A 23,771-nucleotide genomic window follows, 5' to 3' on the forward strand; every position below is an offset into this window, starting at 1 on the left:
CCTGACCCTCCTCCCTCCCCTCCGACCCCCCGCGGTCCGCGGGCACCAGCCAAGCGCGGCCGCTCGCCCGGCCCTCAGACCCCACCTTGAGGGTCGGGTACTCCTGCACCTTCAGGGTCATGGAGAGCTGAGCAGCTGACTCCTGCACCGCCATCTTGAATCGGCCAAAACATTAGCGGGTGGGGGAAGCGCCGCGCGCGGCACGCCGGGTAGTGACGTCGCGCCCGCCGGCGGGGGCGGGGCGGGGCGGGGCGAGCCGACGCGTCCGCTCCAATCGCGTCCGCCCACCAGACAGTGGCGGCGGCGACGGCGCGGCCGCGGCGTGCGCGCGGAGAGGCGTCCGGCCCGACCAATCATCTCTGGCCTTCCTCTCGTTCAGCCAATCAGCGGGAAGCCCGGCTGGGCGGTTTCCTCCTTGAACTCGCGGCCGGGAAACACAGGTCCTCCGGCCGGGACGCTCCGGCCTGTGCGGGCGTGTGAGCGCGGGGTCCGGAGCGCCCCCCGGGTAGGGAGGCTGAGGGCTGACGAGGGGCGCAGAGGTCGGGGTGCCTGGGCTCCCGGGAGGCGGTCCCCCGAGACGGTGTCCCTCCCTCGTGGTCGTGGCCCAGGCGTGTGCCGGCCACCTGAGCGTCCGCCACGTACTTTGCATCGGGCCGCCGTGCGGCCGAGTCGCAGCTGCTGGAGTCCCAACGTAGAGCCTTAGGTTCCTGTTGGGAGAGGAAAGGCGGAGTTTTTATACCTGATTTTCGGGAAAGAAGCTCCCGAAGTGTGCCCTCCCCACCGGCGGTACATGGGCCTGGGTCCAACACGGTGCTGTAGTTCTTTCCAGCCGTCTCACATTCTGTCCTTTCAAAAGAATCCTCAACAACCAACGAGAAGACACTACACTTGAACTCCTAGTTTACCCCAATGGACTTTGTTTACAACAGCGCTCCCAGCCCCCATTTCCTCTATAAATGGGCCTCCTCTGCCTCATTCTCCTGACCTGTCTACGGTTTTGCCCTGGGTCGTTGGCCCTGCACTGCAGTCCTCTGCTATTCCCGAGTAAACCCAGGGTTGCTGGGAAAATAACTAGGAAAAATAGTTCTATTTTGAAGGTTAATACGTTGCATTCTAAGTTGTCAGTAAAATAAATCCTCGTTATCTTTATGCTCTTTCCCAAAAGGAAATGCCATTTGATCATTCCAAGAGACATTGAGTCTTCACTTGAGTAACAGAACCTGCCAAGTTTTTTTAAAAATTGAGATATATTCTACAAACAACAACGTGTGTAAGTTTAAGGTATACAATGTATTGATTTGATACATTTACGTTACAGCATAATGGCTATTGTAGATTTGGGAATACCGCCATGGGTCACATAACTGCCATTTCTTCCACTGCTGAGAACAATTCAGATCTGATCACTGAGCAAGTTTAATGCTCATAATACATTTTTGTTGTCTGTAATCACTGTACTGTGTATTAGGTCTCTGGGACTGACTGACTTACTAGTTCCAGTATGTATCTGTAAGCCATATCTCTCCCATCCCCCCATCTTGCAACCCCTGGTAACCATCATTAACTCGCTGCTTATGATTTCAGCTTTTTTAGGTTCCACATATAAGAGATATGAATCATGAAGTATTTGTCTTTGTCTGACTTACATTACTCAGCATAATGTCCTCAAGGTCCATCCACTGTTGCAAATGGCAGAATTTCCTCTTCTCTCATTGCTGAGTAGTAGTCCATTGTATATATGCACACCACATCTTCTTTATGCATTCATCCATTGAGGGACACAGGTTATTTCAAATCTTTTTTTTTTTTTTTTAATAATGGTACCCTAAACACTGGAGTACATATGTCTCTTTGGTATTCTGTTTTCATTCCCTTTGGATGTATACCCACAAGTGGGATTGCTGAATCATATAGTTCTATTTTTAACTTTTTGAGGAAACTCCATATTGTTCTGGATGGTGGCTGAACCAGTTTACATTCCCACCAACAGTGCACAAGGGCACCCTTTTCCCACATCCTCACCAACACTTGTTATCTCTTGTCTTTTTGATACTAGCCATTCTTACAGGTGTAAGGCAATATCTCATCATGCTTTTGATTTGCATTTCCCTGGTGATTAGTGATATTGAGAACCTGCTCATGTACCTGTCGGCTATTTGGATGTCTTCTTTGGAAAAATTCAGTTTTGGTCTAGTTTCTCTGCCCATTTTTAAGCTGGATTGTTTGGGGTTTTTGTTGTTGTTGTTGTTGTTGTTGTTGTTGAGTTTATGAGTTCTTGATAGATTTTGGATATTAACCCTGAATATATGGTTTACAAAAATTTTCTTCCATTTTGTGGATTGTCTTTTCATTTTGTTGGTGGCTTATTTTGCTGTGCAGAAGCTTTTAAGTTTGACGTAGTCGCACTTGACTTTTTCTTTTGTTGTTTGTGCTTTTGGTATCATAAAAAATTCATTGCCAAGAGCAATATTGAGCAGTTTTTTCCCTGTTTCCTTTTAGGAATTTTAGGTTTTCAGGTCTTAAGCTTAAGACTGATGCATTTTGAGTTGATTTCCATGAGTAGTGTGAGAAGGGGGTCCAATTTCATTCTTCTGTATGTGGTTATCTTGTTTTCCCAGCACCACTTGTTGAAGAGACTACTCTTTCCCTACTGGATGTTCTTGGCTCCTTTATCAAATATTAGTTGACCATATAGGTGAGGTTTATTTCTGGTCTCTCTATTCTGTTCCATAGGTCTATGTGTCTATTTTTATGTCAGTAATACACTGTTTTAGTTAATATAGCTTTGTAGTATAGCTTCAAATCACAGCCAACTTTTTATAGAAGGATTTCTACTCAACTAGTGAACTCTCTATAAAAGGATCTTTAAGCCTCAGTTGTCAAGCATGGCCTCCCAAAATGCATTGGCCATAATAGCTGGCAAAAAGCAGGGCAAATGGGGGTGTATAAGAAAACTCTGAAATGCTATTCAAGGTTCCCAATTCCTAATAGAAGTGTACCAAGTTAATGCTCTTGTAGTAATAGGGAACTCTCTGGTTTGTTTTCTAAACAGTTACACACAGGAGAACTGCTCGTAGGAAATTTGAATAATTTATAATTTTGGTCTGGTTCCTAAAAGGTCCAGAGAAAAAATGAGTGACATTTCTTCTGTTTTGGATTTTCTCTGATCTAAGAGTTCAAACTAGTGTCTGCTTTGGTAGAGAAACAAGCAGTTAAATCAGTTTCATGTCTTAGGACAGTGCAAGAAGCTACAGAATACTGAAACTCAAAGCATTAAAGTTCAGATGCACTCCATCTACCTTTTGTCTTAAAGATATAGATTATCTATGTTTTGTGTTAACTGTGACTAAAATATGTAATGAAAGTTATTGTATTTTTTTATTTATTTGAGAGAGAGCACCGGTGAGAGGGGCAGAGGGAGAGGGAGAAGCAAACTCCTTGCTGAGCGCAGAGACTGACTTATGGCTCTATCCCAGGACCCATGAGATCAAGACCTGAGCCAAAACCAAGAATCAGATGCTTAACTGACTGTGCCACCCAGGAGCCCTTAAAGTTCTTGTATTTTTAAGAGTATTTCAGTAATCACTTTTAGGTCAAAAGTCTGTGAACATTAATAAAGGCAAACAACTAAAACTGGAGTCAGGAGGCCAGAGATGACAACTCTCCTGCCTGCCACTCCACATCAATCACAGGAAAAACCATCAGTTACAGGCCCCACAGAAGAACCTTCACCAGGAAAGACTCACCAGCTACAGGCCCTCCTACAAGAAACCCACCACCCCTGCAGCTCAGCCAGCGAGAACCCTCATCACCCTGAACCCCTACTTTTCTGCAGTGGACCTTCCTTCAAACAGCCCTTCCCAACATCCTCCTTCTCCAAGTAATAATGTTCCTCTCCTTTGTTTCTCAGACTTGCCTATGGTTTTGTTGCCACTTGCTTGTCCCAGATTGCAATTATCTCCTATTCCCAAGTAAACCCATTTTGCTGGTAAAATAACTGGATGTTTTATTATTAATGTTAACACAACCATCAAAATTGTCCACTCTAATTGCATGTCAATTGTGAATAAAACATAGCAAAAGGAGACATTGGCTATTTATAGATATTAATGTCAAGTTAAACATTTCCAAGTCCAACCTAGGATAGACAATTGATGCTTCCTAGTACTTCACGGGGCTATTTGCTATTTTTGTGGAAGTACCACAGAAAGATCACAACGAGACTACTTTAGACTGTATGTGTTGCAGGTCATGATTTACCTTTGTGTATTTTCATGTGTGTAGAGTATCTGTTAGGGGAAGTAATTTTCTGTACCAGGGGGAAAAGCTTCCCATCAGCTACTCTTCTTGCTGCATGCACCTGTCCACACGGTTAATTTTTAATATGTACATTTTTACACTATGTGAATTCTTAATCAGCCTGTCTTGTTCAGATTGGATATGTCATTATACCTGACATTCTTGTAACTACTGTGTGATATTCCTATAAGAAATACTGCTTTTAAAAAAAGGATTTTGTGGGGGCGCCTGGGTGGCTCAGTCGTTAAGCATCTGCCTTCGGCTCAGGTCATGATCCCAGGGTCCTGGGATCGAGCCCCGCATGAGGCTCCCTGCTCGGCGGGAAGCCTGCTTCTCCCTCTCCCACTCCCCCTGCTTGTGTTCCCTCTCTCGCTGTGTCTCTCTCTGTCAATAAATAAATAAATAAATAATCTTTAAAAAAAAAAGGATTTTGTGTATTTATTTATTTATTTAGAGAGAGAGCATGTGTGAGTGGGGGGAGGGCCAGAGGGAGAGGGAGAGAGACTCCCAAGCAGACTCCCCGCTGCGAAGGGAGCCCAACACAGGGCCAATCCCATGACCCTGAGATCATGACCTGAGCCAAAATCAAGAGTTGGACGCTCAACTGACTGAGCCACCCAGGCGCCCCAGAAATACTGCTTTAAAAAAAAAAAAACAAAAATACCACACTGAAAGGGGTAACATATCCCACATTTTAGTGGGTGATCAGTTTATATACAGGATCTTTAGAAGGAGTACTTTTTTAGGAGAGGATTCTGGGAAGATGGCAGAGTAGGAAGCACCTGTAAGTAAGAAACTGCCTCCCCACCTGGACCACAATTGCAGGGGCAGAAACCACCTGATGCAATAGCCGTTTTGAACTCAGGAGTCTGTTGAAGGCTTTCCGCTTCCAAGCTTGGAAGGTAAACTGTGGCTACTTTTGGTCGATTTCAGCTCTTAGCACAGTAGCAGTGGCGCATCCCCATCTTGCACCCCAGCCACACAGCAGGCAATCGTCCACCTGTTTCTGGAACACTGTGCAAAAGCCAGGGTGGGCAAAAAGACCCTGTCCTCCAAATGGTAGGGATCTGGGCTCTGACTACTGCTTCTAATAACACAGGTACAGACAAATAGGCAGGCAGTCATCGTTGTCGCCCCTCTCTCCAGTGTTGTAAGACCCTCTCCCTCCAGCTGAACAGACTCCCAGGGGAATTAAAGGGCCAGCTCCCCTCCCACTACTTCACTTTTTCTTTTTCATTTTTTGGGAGCCAGATATTAAAAACAACTGCATATGGGGGGAAAATTAGAAAGGGACCATGCGTGTCCAGGAAAGGGCCCAAAAAAGACCTGAGAAGACCTTAAGTTACACCTCAGTCTGGTCCTCAGCACAACAATCAAAGCAAAACAAAAACAATAACAAAAAACAGCACACCTTAGGGTAGGGGAGAATCTGTTTTCCAGAGAAACCACATTATTAAATCCAAATGTTCAGGCTTCAATGTTCAACAGAAAATCACAAGGCATACAAAGAAATTGGAAAGTATGGCCCATTCAGAGGAAAGAATATATCAACAGAAACTTTATGAAAAAGACCACTAGAACCTAAGGGACCTGGGACACTATCAAGCAGATCAGCCTACCCATTGTGGGCATCGCAAAGACAAAGAGAATCTCAAAAACAGCAAGAGACAAGCATCATCACATACGATGGCTCTTGAATAAGATTATCAGCAGATTTTTTCATTAGAAATTTTGGAGGTCAGAAGATAGTGGGTCAACATATTCAAAGTGCTAAGAGGGGGAAAAAAAACCTGTCAACCAAGAATCCTATATCCAACAAAACATTCCCAGATAAACAAAAGTTAAGGTTTTCATGACCACCTAGACCTGCCCTAGAGGAAATGCTCAAGGGAGTCCTACAGGGTGAAATGGAAGGACACTAGACAGTAACTTGAAGCTGTATGGAGAAATAAATATCTCAATAAAAGTAAATACATGAATAATTATAAAGTATTGTAACATTGGTTTGTAACTGCACTTTTTGTTTCCTACATGATTTAAGAGACTAATTCATTTTTTAAAAATTATTAGTTTAAAAGCTAGTACTGTAACTTTGTTTTATAATTCCAAATCTTGTTTTCTGCATAATTTAAGAGAATGATGCATTTAAAAGTATTTTTAATTTATGTTTCTGTGCACACAATGTACAAAGGTGTAATTTTGTGACATTGACAGTTGAAAGGGGAGGGGACAGAGCTATAAAGGAGCAGAGGTTTTATTGTTCTTTGAGTTAATCTGATATAAAATATATTAATTCAAATTAGACTATTATAACTTCGGTATTTTAAATGCGATCCCCATGGTAACCACAAATAAAACAGCTATGGAATCTGCAGAAAAGGAGAAGAGAAAGGAATTTAAATATTTCACTACAAAAAATCAACTAAGCACAAAAGAAGACAGCAATGCAGAAAATGAGGGACAAAAAATTATAACACACATAGAAAATAGTACAATGACAGAACTAAATCCTTCCTTTTCAGCAAAATCATAAATGTGAATGAACCAAACTCTCCAATCAAAAACAGAGATTGGCAGAATGGGAAAAATACATAATCCAACCATAGGTTGTCTATAAGAGACTCACTTGAGATCCAAAGACACACATAGATTGAAAGTGAAGGGATGGAAAAACATACTCCATGAAAATAGTGACCAGAGGAGAGCAGGGGTGGCCACACTAATATCAGACAAAATAGACTTTAAATTAATAAGGACATTATATAGTAATAACAAGTTCAAAACAGCAAGAAACAAGTTCAATACAGTAAATTCAATGCAATAAGAAATACAAACATTTACATACCTAACAACAGACCATCAAAATATATGAGGCAAAAACAACTAAATTGGAGGGAGAAATAGCCAGTTTTACAGTAACAATTGGAGATTTGATTACCCCACCCACAATAATAGGTAGAAGAACCAAAAAAAGGTAAATAAGGAAACAGAGGACTTAACACAATAAACCAACCAGATCCAACAGACATATAGAACACCCATCCACCAACAACCACGCACACATTCTTCACAAGTGCACACCAGGTATTTTCCAGGATGGATCATATGTGAGGCTACTAGTTTAAGTCTCAGTGGATTTCAAAAGATAGATATTGGGGCACCTGGGTGGCTCAGTCATTTGGGTGTCCAACTCTTGATCTTGGCTCAAGTCTTGGTCTCATGGTCATGAGTTCAACCCCATATCGGGCTCCACACTGGGTGTGGAGCCTAGTTAAAAAAAAAAGATAGATATCATACAAAGTATCTTCTCTGATCACAATGGGCTGAGGCTAGAAATCAATAATGGAAGGAAAAGTAGACAATTCACAAAATTGTGGAAATCAACAATGCACTTTTATTTTTTATTATTATATATATACATATTTAATTTTAATACAAACTCAGATTTTAGAAGTTGTATAAAGCAAGCTAAAAACACTTCACATACTCATGTAGCTTTAATATTTAATCTTTCCTTTTACTGTACTGACTTAAAATGTTTACATTTACTGAGGAGGACCAAGCATGACCATCACCATCTGAGCAGCTTGCAGGGGGTTGTGATTTCTTCCATGTTCTCTCTTCTCAAAAATCAACTCTTTTAAGTCTTGAAGCTATTCTGCTTCTCACAGGTGTTTCTGGAATAAAAGAAATGCTTATCAAAGAATTCTTCTGTTTATATTTTCAACATTCATTTTATGTTTAGAAGCTGTAAGTTTGTAGAGACTATAACTATGGTCAACAACTCTGGACCTACTTTGACCATCAGAGGCTCAATCTGTTGTCCAAACAGCACACTCTTAAACAACCAATGAATCAAAGAATAAATTATGAAGAAAATTAGAAAATAATTAGAGATGAATGAAAAAGAAAACACAACTTATCAAAAACTAATGAATTCATTGACAGTGGTGCTTAGAAGAAATTTATAGTTATAAACACATTTAAAAACAAGAGTGATTTCAAGTCAATGACCTAACTTTACAACTTGAGGAATTAGAGAAAGAAGAACAGACTAAACCCAAAGCTAGCAGTAGGAAGAAAATAATAAAGATGAGAGCAGAGAAAAACAAAATGGAGAATAGAAAAACAACAGAGAAAATCAATGAAACCAAAAGTTGGTTCTTTGGAAAGATCAACATAATTGACAAAAGTGTAGCTGGATGGGCTGAGAAAAAAAGACAAGTTACTAAAATCGGAAATGAAAGTGGAAATGTTCAAACAAATGTGACAGAAATAAAAAGGATTACAAGACAGTACTATGAATAAATGTATACCAAAAAAATTGGATAACCTAGATGAAATGGACAGATTCTTAGAAACACAAAACCCACCAAGACTAAATCATGAAAAAATAGAAAATCTTAATAGACTTATAACTAGTAAGTAAATTGAATGAATAATAAAAAAATCTCTTGACAAAGAAAAGCCCCAGAACTGATGGTTTCACCTAAACTGTAGGAAACTACAAAAATGTTCTACCAAACATCTAAAGAACTAATGCTAATTATTTTCAAAGTTTTTCAAAAATTGAAAATGAGGGAACACTTAACTAACTCATTCTATGAGGTCAGCATTACCCTGAGCAAAGCCAGGCAAAGGTTACAAGAAAAGAAACTACAGAGTAGTATCACTTAGGAACGTTGATGCAAAAATCCTCAACAAAATACGAGTAAACAGAATTCAGCAGCATATTAGAAGGATTATACACCACGACCAAGTAGGGATTTATCTCTAGGTTCAACATAGGAAAAATCAATGTAATACACCACATTAACAGCATGAAGGGGAAAAAAAACCCACATGGTCATTTCAATTGATACAGAAAAAAGTACTTGAAAGAATTCAACACTCTTCCATGATAAAAAAAAAAAAAACTTCAAAAAGAGTAAAAGCACCTCAACATAATAAAAGCCCTATATGATAAAACCCATGGTGCCCATCGAACTCAATGGTCAAAGACTTAAAGCTTCTCTTCTACAATCAAGAATAAGGTAAGGATGCCCACGTTTACCACTTCTATTGAACGTAGTACTGGAAATTCTAGCCAGAACAACTAGGCAAGATAGGGGCACCTGGCTGGGTCAGTCAGTAGAGCATGTGACTCTTGACCTTAGGGTCATGAGTTCAAGCCCCATGGAAGCCTACTTAAAAAGAATAATAATTGGGGCACCTGGGTGGCTCAGTCGTTAAGCGTCTGCCTTCGGCTCAGGTTGTGATCCCGGGGTCCTGGGATCGAGCCCCGCATCGGGCTCCCTGCTCAGTGGGGGGTCTGCTTCTCCCTCTCCCACTCCCCCTGCTGTGCACTCTCTGTCTCAAAATCTTTTAAAAAATGGTTAAGATGGTAAGTTTCATGTGAATTGTAATACATATTACAACTTAAAAATTGGGGGAGGAGAAGCGGCGGGCAAAATGGGTGAAGGAGAGCAGGAGGTCCGGACCTCCAGCTATGGAGTCGGTCAAGGGGATGAAGGGTACAACACACAGATCACAGTAGCGTTGTACAGTGGCAGGAAGCGGTCACCCTTGTGAGCACAGGGTAACGGAGAGTCGTCCAACCACCATGCTGTACACCTGAAACTAACGTCTCATCGTGTGTCAGGTACACTCCAGTTTTAAGTAAATGAGAGATGGAAAGGGTGTCTCTGACTTCCTGGGATCTGAGCTCTGGCGAGACTTTGCAGGTCCCTGGGCTCTACAGCTGACCCCCTGTGGGATCCTGACCTGTGGGATCTCTTTCTCTGCCTGGCAGCCCCACTGCCCACTGTCTGGGCAGCACTCCCTGCTCTCCATGTCAGGATGTCCCTCTCTGCCCTTTATGCTGTCCCCAACGTCACAAGCTGCTGCCGGCACACAGCAAAGGTCCCTGTCTGGGAGGGTGTCCTCCGGGCCTCCACTCTGCCTGCCTGCTCAGCAAGCCCTGAGGGGGAGCAGGGAGGGGTGCAGACCCCACTTGGGGGGTAGGTTCCCTCCATGCTGATCACCACGCCAGCCACATGCCGTCCTGACCGGCCCACTGGAGGCTCTGCCGGGGTCTTCCTGCCCCTGACCGTGCATGGCGTTCTCCTCACCTACCACTCTGCAGAAGGGAAAGCAGCGGTACCCTCTCCTCTCCCAGGACGGGCGTGCTACTCTGGGATCTACCTGATCCTGACATTCCGAGCTCTCTCGTGAAGTTCCAAACAAGCGTACAGAGAACTCTCAAAGGCACAGATGGAGTGATGGCCTGGCGACCATGTACACCTTGTGTGGAGGTAAACGTCCTCTCTGAAGGTCGGGGTCAGTGCCCAGAGAGAGACGGGGAGACGTGGTCAAAACTGTGACCTCATCTGCCGAGGACGGTGATGGCATATCTGGTCCCTGCCCAACACATTAAGAAGAATATTCTGCTGATTCTTCCAGCTCATTAGGATTTACTAACTTTTACTACAATAAAAGTAGACTTATCATCATCACCAGCCGAGAGACCCTTTGCTTTCTAAGGGTAATGACTCATTCTAGATTTTCCACATTTTACATGGTTGCTCTCTGAATTCTTTTTTTCTTTTTCTTTTAGAGGGGGGAGGGGAAGGGGCAGAGGGAGAGGGAGAGAGAAAATCTTGAGCAGACTCCATGCCTGGTGCAGAACCTGAAGCCGGGCTCGATCCCACGACCCTGAGACCATGACCTAAGCCAAAATCAAGAGTCAGATGCTTAAGTGACTGAGCCACCCAGGCACTCCCTTGCTCTTTGAATTCTGATTTTATTTTCATGCTAAATCGCTGATGCACCTTGACAGGTTTATTTTATTCACTTAAGCTCATAGGCAGAATTTTGATCAGGCAACCCTTTTAGAGCACTAATAGTAATTTTAAATTCCTTTGTAGAAAATACATTGAAACAAAGAAAGAAAGAGTCAGGTTGACAAGATAGCTTCCAGGATCCTCTCCCCTGTGGAGGTGTGAACGCTCATACATTTGTGGTTAACATTTTCATGTATGGAGCGTCCATCTGCAGTGCCAAAAGGAGGTACGCCAGAGGCAGGACCTCCCTGGGTGTCCATCCCAGGTTACGCTCGTCCCCATGATGGACAGGAGTCTTTAGGGCCAAGGGGCCATGCCCACACATGCACCCTCTCCCTTTCTAGAACCTGGTCCATATGCTTGCAGCCTCAGAGTCCCACTAACCAGTCTGGAGCCTGCTCCTGGGGCCCCTGAGGGCTGACCCTGACCTGCTCACCTGGGTTGGACAGCACAGTGAGTGTGCATACTCAAGTTCGAGAGGTGGCTAAGGGTCAGGAGTTGGAGAAGTGCTGTGGCCAAGGTAGGCAGAACCGAGGCAAAGGATGCACAGGTCCTGGACATCAGTGTGGACACCGCCACATGGGCAGAGCACACAGAGACCAAGGTGCAGCATCAGACCAGTGACAGGTGAGGACAGAGAGGCCAGGGCAAAATGACACTCCAGGGATCTAAGCCTCAGCTTGGGAACAGATTCCTAGATGTGACACCAAAATCACTAGTAACAAAAAAGAAGAAGAAGAAGAATCGTACTTCATCAAAATTAAAAACTTTTGTGCATCAAAGGGCATTGTCGAGAAAATGAAAAGACAACCTACAGAAGGGGAAAGAATATTTGCAAACCATCTATCTGATACAGATATAGAAAGAACTCTTACTACCCAATGACAAAAGGACAGCCCCATTTAGAAATGGACAAAGCACTTGCACAGACATTTCTCCAAAGAAGATATACAAATGGCTGCTAAGCACATGGAACGATGCTCAACATCACTGGTGAAGCGGCTTGGGATGCACCGCTCCAAAACACGTCGTGTTGGCACATCGGTTGTTTGCTTGAAAGAGAGCAGGTGCAGGAAAGGCTCTGACCTCCCAACACCAACTTTTCTCCCTGAAACCAAAAGCTGGAACTCCCACGTGGAAGACAGTCCCCTGTACCGAAGGAGGGAAACATTCTGGTCACCAGAGACAAGGAGTCGGGCCGAGGGGATTCTGTGCAGACAGACCTTGGTAAGATAGCTTTCCTCTGCCTTCACCCTCCCCGTGCGTTTTAGTTACGGTGTCTGGTTCTCTCTCCTTGTTCACCTGCTTTATAAACGCCTAGACCTCATCACTCCTTTGGGTCTTTGTCTTCCTGTGAGGACTCCCACATACGTACTTATGCCAGTCCTAGCCAGAAACCCTAAGAGGGTCAAGGGTAAGTTTTACCTCCCCGTACCTTAGTCACGGGGGGCGGGGGGGAACGCAAATCAAAACCACAATAAGATGCCCCTTCACACCCACTAGGACAGCCGTAATCCCCAAACGGCAGATAACAAAATAACTCAAAACCAGAAAACAGCAAGTGTTAGTGAGGGATGGGAAGTGGGACTTTCCTACTTTGCTGGTAGGAATGGAAAATGGTGCAGCTGTTGTGGAAAAGAGTCTGGACGTCCCTCAAAATTTCAAACATGGAATTACCACATGATCCAGCAGTTCCACACTTAAGTATAAACCCAAGAGAATTGAAAAAGAGATGTTCACGCAAAAAAATTTACCCACCTGTTCAGAACAGCACTACAGACAATAGCCGAAAAGTGGAAACAATCCAAATGTCATCAACTGATGGGTAAGCAAAATGTGGTCCATCCCTACAAGGGGAAAGTTTTCAGCCACAAGAAGGAACTAAGGACTGACACGCAGCATGGATGAACCTTGAAAACACACTGAGTGGAAGAGGCCAGACTCAAAAGGTCACATATTGTATGGTTCCACTTATATGAAATGTGAGGAATAGGCAAATCCATAGAGACAGAAAATAGATTACCGGAAAGCACAAGTTTAGGTTACTGATGTAGACATTTATAGAACACTCCACCCAACAACAGCAGAGTTCAAGTTGTTTTCACACGCCCACAGAACATATGACAAGATGGGCCATATCTTTGGTCACAAGACAAATCTCAACAAATTTAAAATAATTGAAATCATACAGAGTATGTTTCTCCAACCACAATAGAATCATACTAAGAAATAATAGAAAGATTACAAGAAAATCTCCAAGCACTTGGAAACTGAACAACACACTTCTGATAATCCATGGGTCAAAAAGAAAGCCTCCGGAGAAATTAAATTTAATGAATTAAATTATAATAAAATACAAGATATTAAGATTTGTGGGACACAGTTAAAGTGGTGCCATTTACATTAAATGCTTACATTAAAAAAGAGGAAAAGTCTTAAACCAATCATCCAAACTTGCACCTTAAGAAACTAGGAAAAAGAAGAGCAAAATAAACCCAAGACAAGCAGAAGGAAGCAATAAAAATACGCAGAAATCAATAAAATTGAAAAAAGAAAATCGATTAAACAGCAGGCCATAAAATTGACAAACCTCTAGCAAAATTGATAAAGAAAAAGAGAAGACACAAATGATCAATATCAGGGATGAACGAGCGGCGTCAGCTCAGATTCTGCAGACAGAAAAGAATGAGGAGGAAATACTCTCCTACACAAATTTGACACCTTAGGTGAAATGGACCAAGTTCTCAAAAGAGCACAAACTAACACAGGTCCTCCATTTGGAATAAATATTTTGAATACCCCTATAACTATGAAAGAAATTCAATATATAACTTTTAGGCTCCAAAAAAAGGTATCTCCGGGCCTAGGTTGTTTCACTGGAGAATTCTTCCAAACATTTAAAGAAAAACTAACATCAATTTTACATAATATTTTCCAGGAAATAGAGAGAAAACAAGGGAGCACTTCCTGATTTATTTGATGAAGCCAGGATTACCCTGATACTCAACTTGAGAAAGATAGTATAGAAAAAGAAAACTGCAGACTAATATCCCTCATTAACAGAGGTGCCAAAATCCACATCAGGACATTATCAAATAGAACTCATCACTGTATAAAAACAATCGTACATCATGACCACACGGGGTTTATTCCAGAGATCTGAGACAGTTCTGATGCTTGAAAATCAGTATTAATCCATTCTATCAACAGTCACCCAAGCACACATCAGTTGACGCAGAAAGAGCATTTCTTTTGATTCAAAATTCAATGCCCATTTATGGTAAAAACTCAGAAAACATCAAAATAGAGGGAATTCTCTATCTTGATGAAGAACCCCTATAAAAAACCTCCAGCTACAGAATACAGAATAGTGGAAGACTGATGCTTTTCTCCTAAGATCAGGAACAAGGCAAGGAAGTCTTCCCTCACCACTCTTACTCAACATAGAGCTCCAAGTGCAGTGATGCAAGGCAAGGGGTCGGGGAGGCATATGGTTTGGAAAGGGAAAAATAAACTGTCTCTATTTGTAGATAGCATGACTGTCTATGCAGAAAATTCCAGTGAATCTAAGAAGCAAACAAACAAACAAAAATCCCAAACCAAAAACCGCTTTAGAACTAATACGTGAGTTTGGCAAGGTTTCGGGATACAAGATAAACATACAAACATCAACTTTATTTCTATATATTAGCAATGAACACATGGAAACCAAAATTAAAAAAATACATAATCACAATTTTTAATCACCTGGGTACAAATCTAAAAAACATGTCCAAGACTTGTTTGCTGAAATTTACGCAGCAGTGATGAAAGAAATCAAATATCCAAATGAATGAGAGACACATGGGCATCGATTGGAAGATGCAACAGAGTAACAATGTCTAGTCTCCCCAGATTGATATACTGACTTCACAAGTTTCCTAAAGAAATTCCATCAGTCTTTATTTTGTAGATATAGGCAAGATTATTCTAAAGTTTGTGTGGAAATGCAAAGGAACTAGGAGAGTTAAAACACTTTTAAAAAGGAATAAAAGGGAATCAGTATGCTCCATCTCAAGACTCTACGGTGTTGGTGGAGGGAAAGACATGGGTTTAGCGGAGGAGAGGGCCCAGGAGTAGACCTACACCAGTATGACTCACTGAGTGTTTTTTAAGGGAGAGAGTGTGGGAGTGAGCAGGGGGTGGGGTGGGGGTAGAGGGAGAGAGAGAATCTTAAGCAGACTCCAGGCCCAGCTTGGAGCCCAACGTGGGGTTTGATCTCACAGCCTTGAGATCATGACCTGAGCTGAAATCAAGAGTCAGATGTTCCACCAACTGAGCCACCCAGGCGCTCCTGACTCACTGATTTTTGACAAAAGTGAAGAATCCACTTCATGAGAAGGATAGGCTTTTCAACAAATGGCGCCAGAACCACTGGATGTCCATCAGCAAATAAACAAAAACAAAACGAATAAAAATACCTTGACCTAAATTTCACTCCTTATACAAATGTGAGCTCAAACTGATCAAAGTAAAGTGTGAAACTATAATGCTTTCGGAAGGAAGCACAGGAGACAATCTTTAGGATCGGTGGGTTCTAAACATGGCACCAGAAGCACAATCCATAAAAGAAAACACTTGATAAACTGGACTTTACCAAAATGTAAAACTTCTGCTCTAGTAAAGATCCTGTTAGGAGGATGAAAAGACAAGCTACAGACTAGGAGAACATTATTTGCAAACCACTTATCTGACAAAAGACTTGTATCTAGTATGTATACAGAGCGCTCAAAAGTCAACAGGAAGAAAACCCCCAAACTAGCCAAATAGAAAATGGGCAAAAGACACAGACATTTCACCAAAGAGAACGTACAGATGGCAAATAAGCACACAGAAAATATTCAACATCACTAGCCATTAGGGAAACACACACAAAATCCTGAATGAGGTATCACCGCCCACCTGCTAAAGAGGTGGGTAAAATAAGTGAAAACCTCAGACATTGGAAAGATGTGGCTCTCCTACATTGCTGGTGGGAACGTAAATGCACAGCCACTCTGGGAAGACAGTTTGAGCTAAACAGAAACCCTACACCTAGCAATCATGCTCATGGACCTTTATCCCAGAGCACTGTGCACAAATGTTCACTGTGGGTTTATTTGTAATAGCCAAGACGGGAAACTCAAAAGGATGCACAAACTGTGGTCCGTCCACACTACAGGGCCCTAATCGTGATAGAGAAGCCAAAAAGTCATGGCACGTACAACTTGGATGGATCTTAGGGGCATTATGTTGAGTGGAAATAAAAACCACCAGCCAACCTCAAAGGGTCCCAACTATAGGGCTCCCCCATGTAACACTCTCCAAACGGCAAGCTCCCAAGATGGAGAACACACTGGTGATGGCCACGGGCGAGACACGGGGCAGGCGTGGAGCAGGAAGGGACATGGTGTGCCCACGGAGCAGTCCCACACCTGGACTGTGCTGTGGTTTCCTGACTGTACGTGATGAACCAACAGAACCAGATCTGCCCGCCATGCCCATGTTGGTTTCCAGCACTAGCTCTGTCTGCGGTGATGGAAGATGCTACGCTGGGGCGAAATGGGTGAAGGGTGACTTTCTGAATTATCTGCAGCTTCCTGTGGATCTATGAATGTATCAGATTACGTAACGAGTGCCATACCTATCAACACATCCCAGAACAGTTCCTGAAGCTAGTAGCCCCATCCCTGCTCCTGGAGCCCCAAACATCCCCGTGGGCCCCCAGGCCCTGACCTGTGGGTGCCCAGCAGCGTGGAGGAAGCAGGGGTGGTCTGGGGCTGGGCTGCAGCCTGTGACCAAGAGGGCAGAGCAGGCTGGGTGTGGGATAGAGGCGGCACCCAGGGTGCTCTCCTCCCAGAGCTGATGCTCTGCCCTCAGGAAGGAAGGGCCGGGACCCTCCCTCCGTCCCTCCCGCCTGGGGTCTCCCTCTGTGCCCTGCCCCTGCCAGTCTCCTCCCCAGCCCTGCCCTCTCCTGCCTTCCGGCCCCCCATCCTGAGTTGTCCGCATTTTACAGACGAAGGAACTGAGTACTCCAGGGGTGAACTGCTCTGGATCACACCCCCAAAGTGAGGTGTCAGCCCTCCAGGAGCCTGCTGAGTCCACAACCTGGGCTACGGTGAGCAGGGTCTGAGCAGCTGAGCAGAGGAGGTCCCAGCCTTGGGATCACAGCAAGGACCCACTTTCCTCTCAGGTCCGAGGACCTGGACTCCATCCACCAGCCCCCCCCTGGCTCCTGAAACCAGCGATCCCCAAATCAGCTCAGACACCACCCATCTTAGAGACACAAGCCTCTCTCTTCCCACGTCCCCCTGGAGTTCACCTTACCCCAGAGAGCCGGTTTCCTCATGCCTCCCATCAGTTGATGCCCAGGTGCCCCGAGCTCCGCCCAGGGGCCACAGTGCTAGGCTCTCCTCCACCTTGGCTGGGGTGCCAGGCAGGCCCCAGCTCATGGGGATCTGCACCTCACCTGAGCTCCCACCCCACATCCCTGGAGCTAAGAGGGACCATCTCCCAGGAGGGGCCAAGCCTGGACCATGACCCCCCACTTCTGTCCAATTCATCACAGGTTCTTAGCTCTGGCTTTTGGAAGCGACCACCCATCTTCCATGTCCACAGACACCCTACAGTCTCCAAGATGCACCTGTTCCCACCTGTCACCGGCTTTGCCTGACTCTGTCCTTGCAGCCCTGCACCTAAAGCAGCCAGTGTGACCCCCACGGTGTCCCCCAAATCCTGCAGTGCTTCTCTGGTCAGAGCAGGGCCCACACTCTGGCACCTCACTCCAGTCTCTGCCCGCTGCCCGGATCCCGCACCACCTCTGGGACTGGTCCCAGGTCTTTGGTCTCTTTCCGTGTGGTCTTCCCATCCCATTTGCTCTTCCAAGGCCTGCATCAGGCAAGACCCTGCAGTTGAGAAGCACCTGCTGTCGTGGCCAGTTTGCAGCCGTAACGTTTGGGTCCAAACCCGAGCTTTGCCACAGCCCGGCTGGGAGGTCTTGGGCCAGAAATGGTTTACACACAAATACCTGCTCTGCTTTGCTGTCCCGTCAGGATGGTGCCGACCTCAGTGGCTGGCCTTGTGTGACGTCAACGTGGGAAGTGCTGGTGGGACAGAGGGGTGGGCTCAGGTCAGCTCCTGCACACCTTCTCAGGGCCACAGAGGCCCTGTCCACCATCTGGGGAGGGACGCACGAGGTGCGGTGGTGACTGCTGCTGGGCCCTGCCTCACATTCACCCTGGGGTTGTTCATCTTAAATTATTTTGAAATGATCGTTTATTCAAAGCATATAATCCTGAAACTCTTGCCACGCCCACTCCCACAGGCGACCCCCCACCCTGCCCCAGCTCCCACTCAATCCCACACTGGCGGGCCGTGTGTCCAGGCAAGTCCCGGGGCCTGGATGGGTGTATGCAGGGACAGTGCCCCTCCGCAAACGTTGCCTGCAAGGCAGGAGCTTCCGGCCGAAGCAGCTCTCTGGCTCACGGACCGGGCTGCCTCCGAGCCCGCTGCCTGGCCCGGCGGCTGAGACCTGCCCCGCCCACGAGGGACCACCTGTCCTCAGCGAGCAGCTCAGCCAGGGCCTGGGGCGCCTCCACAGCTCGCTCCCAGCCCCCTCCTGCTCTCGAGTCGTGGAGGCCCGGAGCTCTGCAGAGGCCTTTAAATTGTGTCCTCCTGGTGACACCAAGTGACAAAGCAGGTTTCTCAATCTTTGATCTTCACACATGGGAGAGTGAAACCTCTGGCTTAGACACTTTCTTAAAGAGATACGTGTTCCTGGGGCGCCTGGGTGGCTCAGTCGTTAAGCGTCTGCCTTCGGCTCAGGTCAGATCCCGGGGTCCTGGGATCGAGCCCCGCATCGGGCTCCCTGCTCGGCGGGAAGGCTGCCTCTCCCTCTCCCGCTCCCCCTGTTTGTGTTCCTGCTCTCGCTATCTCTCTGTCAAATAAATAAAATATTAAAAAAAAAATTTAAAAAAAAAGAGATATGTGTTCCTTTCCCCCTCCTGTTAAAAGCTGCTTTCCTAAATTCCAGCCTTCTGCCGGACTCGGTCCAAGATTTACGCACGAGCTCATGCCCAGCCCATCTCTCAGTTCAAGGCCCAGCACGCTTTGCCCCTCTGAAGACAACTCCCTGAAAGGTAAGGCTTCCCAAACGGCATGCCACCAGGACCCCAGGGTGAAGCTGGTCCCGGGCCAGGGGACTGCAGACCACGTGCCCACCAGCATGTCCGCACAGGGCCCCAGCATGGGGAGGAAGCCCCTCCACCCGAAGACACACGTCCAGGGGACTCCTGCGCCCTGGCCCTGCACTCAGCCTGCTGAAGGGCTCCTGGCAGGCCGTGTGTCCAGGCAAGTCCCGGGGCCTGTGCCGAGCTGGGCTGAACTCCTGGTCAGGGGAGCGTCGGGGGGACTCAGTGCCCTGTGCTGAGCCGGGTCAGCGGGCTCTCAGCCAGCCCGGTGTCCTGGGGATGCATCTGCCCGCGCCGGGCTGGGCCTGCCCCTGGGCCGGCCTTCCCGGGACTTGCGGCCTGTGCGTGCTGGCTCGGTGGAGGGCCCGGGCCACGGGGCCCCCGCCAGCCTCGTTGCCACGGCACTCGTTGGAGCTGAGCCGCGCCGGGCCAGCCGGAGGCCAGTTCCCCTCGGCCACGCGGGCTCTCGACGGGCCGAGCTGCGCAGCGGGCGCGTCTGCGGGAGGCGCCCGCCCGAGCCGAGCCAGGCTGCGGCCGCCAAGGCTAGGAGGGGCTCTCCCCGGCCGGGCGAGGGTCGCGCAGGGCCCTACCCCACCCGCCGAGTCCGGCCGGCCCCACGCTGGGCTCGGGTCCGGGCGGCGCCGGGGCAGGCACGCGGCCGGCAAGGGGCGCGAAGCGGGGCGCCAACCGGGAGCCGGCGTGCGGGGCGCTGGGCTGGGAGGGGGCCTCGCCGTCTGCGGGCACGGGGACGGAGCGCGGGACGAGGAGCGAGAGAGCTGCGGCGGAGCGGCCGGCTCCCTACTCAGCGCGGCCTCGCCGCGACCGCCCTCCAGAACAGTCGGGCATCACGGCGCCTCCGCGCGACGTCACACCTCCCCCTCCCCCAGTCACCAGGGGGCTCCTGACGTCATTACCTGGACGCCATGCTGGGTGCCCTACCGGCCGCACCAGCGCCCGCGCCGGCCCCTCCTCGCGGGAACCCCGCCCCACCTCCCGGGGCAGAGGGGAGCAACTGCGGGTGGGGCAGGGACTTGCCCGTGCGAAAATCAACAAGAAGTTTCGTTTAGAACGGAGTCTGGAGGCGGGGAGATGGGGGGGCTCCGGCCCCACCCCTCCCGGTCAACTGCAGACCCAACAGGAAGACAGGCACCTTGCACCTGGATATTTCCTTAGCTACCACTCTACCATCCCGGCAGGAAAAGGAAGGTTTCCTCCGCCCCCAGGAACAGCCCAGCCAACGAGAGACTGCCACAGCCCGGCCAATGAGAGACAGTCACAGCCCGGCCAACGAGAGACAGTCACAGCCCGGCCAACGAGAGACAGTCACAGCCCGGCCAACGGGAGACTGCCATATCCCGGCCAATGAGAGACATTCATATCCCGGCCAACAAGAGACAGTCACAGCCCGGCCAATGAAGGACAGTCACAGCCCGGCCAACGAGAGACATTCACAGCCCGGCCAACGAGGGACAGTCACAGCCCGGCCAACGAGAGACAGTCACAGCCCGGCCAACGAGAGACAGTCACAGCCCGGCCAACGGGAGACTGTCACAGCCCGGCCAACGGGAGACAGTCACAGCCCTGCCAACGGGAGACTGCCACAGCCCGGCCAATGGGACATTGCCACAGCCCGGCCAATGAGAAACAGTCATATCCCGGCCAATGAGAGACATTCACAGCCCGGCCAATGAGAGACATTCACAGCCCGGCCAATGAGACACAGTCACAGCCCGGCCAATGAGAGACCGTCACAGCCCAGCCAATGAGAAGCTACTGCAGTTCCCGCTCTCAGTTTACCCGAGTGGACTTTGTGCCTCGGGCGCCCTCCCTGTCCCCCTTCCTCCTCTGCTCAGCTCGGCCGACAGCCCTGCTCGTTCGTCCCGGTTTGTCCGCAGCGACGCGCGGTTTGGCAGAAGTAGCTGGCGCTGTGCTCTTAGGTCCCCAGCACGCGGGGCTTGGGGGCCGAGCGGGCGGGGCTGTGCGTGCCCCGGGCCGGGCATGGGTCCCTGCCGCGGGGCCGGTGTGTCCGGGAGAGTCCGGCGTCGGCTGGCGGGACGCGGTGGTCGCCCTGGGCCTGTGCCCTGGGCGCGTGACCCCCGGCGCAGAGCCTGCCCTTCCCGGCGGGAGGGACCCCTCGTCGGGGCAACCGCGGGCACGCGCCCCGAACAGCGATTCTGTTACCTGGAGCTGGAATCACCCTAGCGGATCCTTTCCGTGCTCGAAGAAGGCTCGGGAAGCCCCCTCACCCTCCCCTGTGTGCAGAGGTGGAGGGCGCCCGTGCCGGCCGGACCCCCGCAGGTGCACCTCCAGGATGGAAGCCTCCGGAAGGCGATGAGCAGAACGGTGGAGACGAAGCCCTAACTGGGCAGGGGCAACGCAGACTCCTTTACGCGGGAGGGGACGTCGTTTTCTCTCGGCATTTTGTTCTGTGCAGATTCCCTGATCCCCCTATCCCGGGACCCTCCCGCACTGCACAGACCCCGGGGAAGGGGCCTCCGCATCCGCCGCTGCCAAGCCCAGGCTGGGCTCCTCGCCTCCCCGGCCGAATACCTCCACAGCAACCTCGTCCTCGGCTGCGCTGGCTTCTCCCCGGTTCCCGAACCGGCCCGGGCCCTGTCGGCTCCCCGGCTAGTCCCGCCCAGCACGCCACTGTCCTTTCCCGAGGGTGCCCTGCGCCCGCCGGCCGCCATCAGTCCGACGACGCCCCCCTTCCCGTGTCCGCGCTCCCCTGCGTCAGCGCGGGCCGTGCCTCGCGGAGGGCCCAGCCCTTCCCGCTGCGTAACCACAGACCGGTGCCTGCTGCAGCCAGAAAGCAGGGACGCCGGGAGACCCGGCTCCCGGAGCGGCGGGGAGGCCCCGCGAAGAGCCCGCGAGGTGCTCTGCCCCTGCCTGGCGTGGGCCGCCTCCCCAGCCATCGCGGCCCTGGCGTGGACACACACGGAAGCCCGGGCTCCCCTTGCCCCGTCCTGTGGCATGAGGACACGTGGAGGACGGAGCGCCCCAAGGATGTCGTCCGGGCAGGGCGTGGGGCCGTGGGCGCCACGGCGGCCACCGGGGCTGGCCGCACCCCTCCCCCCACCGCTGTCATGGTGAAGAAAGGACCCCTGACTGTGCAGGACGAATGGAACTAGAGCAGAGGGAGCAGGGACAGATCCCACCGACAACGGGCTGCCGGGAGCCCCCCCGCCCCGGTCTCCGTCCACTTGTGCGCGGCTCGTGCTCGTGCATTCAGGGCTCCCCTCGAGGACCCCTCCTGTGTCGCCTGGGTGTCCTCCTGGCACCTCCCCTGCGTCGTACTCCGTGGGAGCTGTCACCGCGTGCAGCTGGCTTGGCCTCCCGTGCGCACGCAGGTCACGTCCGTGAGCAGGGCTTTGCCTGTCCTGCTCACGGCCACATGCACAGCACCTGCGCACATCCCTACGGCAGATGCCAAAAACAGGTACATTTTAAGGAGGCGCTGGGGCCCAACGCGGGGCTTGAACGCACGACCCTGAGATCGTGACCTGAGCTGGGATCAAGAGTCAGACGCCTAACCGACGCAGCCAGCCAGGCACCCAAAAACATTTTTTAATGAGTGAATTGTTGCTACATATTCAACCTAAAAGGCTGGACGTCTAGGTTGCGTGGCCCACGAGTGAGCAGTAAGGGCGCTGGCGGCAGACTTCTCCCCAGCAGCGCTGCGCACGGGGGAGCAGGGTTCCCGCGCTGAGGGAAGCAGCCGCTGGGGCTCTGTGCCCGCCGAAGGACCCTTCAAGACCGGAGACGAAAGTTCCCCCCGTGCACAGAGTCTAGGAGCTTATACTCACGTTCTGGGAAGATCGTGAAAGCGCGCACGCGGGAAGGGGAGAACGGAATCCGCACAAAGCAGTGGAGAGCAAAGGAATCACTCATTGGAAGGTTTTAAAAATAAGCTTTTTTAAACAACCATCTGAAACTTTAACGGTAATGATTTTGATTTTCATAATAATGATTTTAAACGATAACAACACAGCAGGGGCCTGTGAGCAAAGGTCGTTGGGGGCACCCTCTCTTCAGCACCCAAGGAAGCTCACCGCGGCGGCAGCATATCCCCTTTCGTGACCCTTGCCGTGGCAGGGTGACCCGAGGGGCCCGGTCAGTGCCCACCCGCTAGGGGCCTCCTGTCCTCTCCACCAGCTCTGCCCGAGAGCTCTGGAGGGAGACTGGCGAGCTGACCCCAAAACAGGTGTTGGGGACTGGATTGTGTCCCACAGAAAGTAAGACGTGTCGACATTATGACTCCCAGGATCTCAAACAGTGACCTTAATCAGAGATGGGGTCGTGGCAGGTGTAATTAGTTAAGATGGGGCCACGCTGGTGCAGGGCGGGCCCTTAGTCCATCATGACTCGTGTCCTTATAAGAAGATGAGCCACAGGAGGAGAGGAGGCCGCGTGGGGATGGACGCAGAGGCTGGAGGCCGACGCA

General features: G+C 49.2%; 2 protein-coding genes and 1 long non-coding RNA gene across 10 annotated transcripts in view; 1 reads left to right on the forward strand and 2 right to left on the reverse strand.

Moving 5' to 3' along the window:
* The window catches only part of MAEA (macrophage erythroblast attacher, E3 ubiquitin ligase), a 33,750-nt gene extending 33,574 nt beyond the window's left edge, over positions 1 to 176 (reverse strand). For all 5 annotated transcript variants that reach the window (XM_044913051.1, XM_021677729.1, XM_044913050.1 and 2 more), the window contains exon 1: positions 86 to 176. In XM_044913051.1, the coding sequence (XP_044768986.1) occupies positions 86 to 154 (69 nt within the window). In that variant the 5' untranslated portion in view covers positions 155 to 176. The remainder of the gene's footprint in view (positions 1 to 85) is intronic.
* CTBP1 (C-terminal binding protein 1) overlaps positions 1 to 23,771 on the forward strand; it is a 372,880-nt gene that overhangs the window by 299,819 nt on the left and 49,290 nt on the right. The gene's annotated exons all lie outside the window — the stretch shown is intronic.
* Positions 7,886 to 20,258, reverse strand: LOC110569791. Its single transcript, XR_002479689.1, has 3 exons — positions 20,242 to 20,258; positions 18,166 to 18,241; positions 7,886 to 7,976 (listed from the first exon to the last, which is right to left on the reverse strand). It is a non-coding gene; the product is annotated as an uncharacterized LOC110569791 (long non-coding RNA).

The sequence above is a fragment of the Neomonachus schauinslandi genome, chromosome 2 (assembly GCF_002201575.2).
Source record: "Neomonachus schauinslandi chromosome 2, ASM220157v2, whole genome shotgun sequence".
NCBI lineage: Eukaryota > Metazoa > Chordata > Mammalia > Carnivora > Phocidae > Neomonachus > Neomonachus schauinslandi.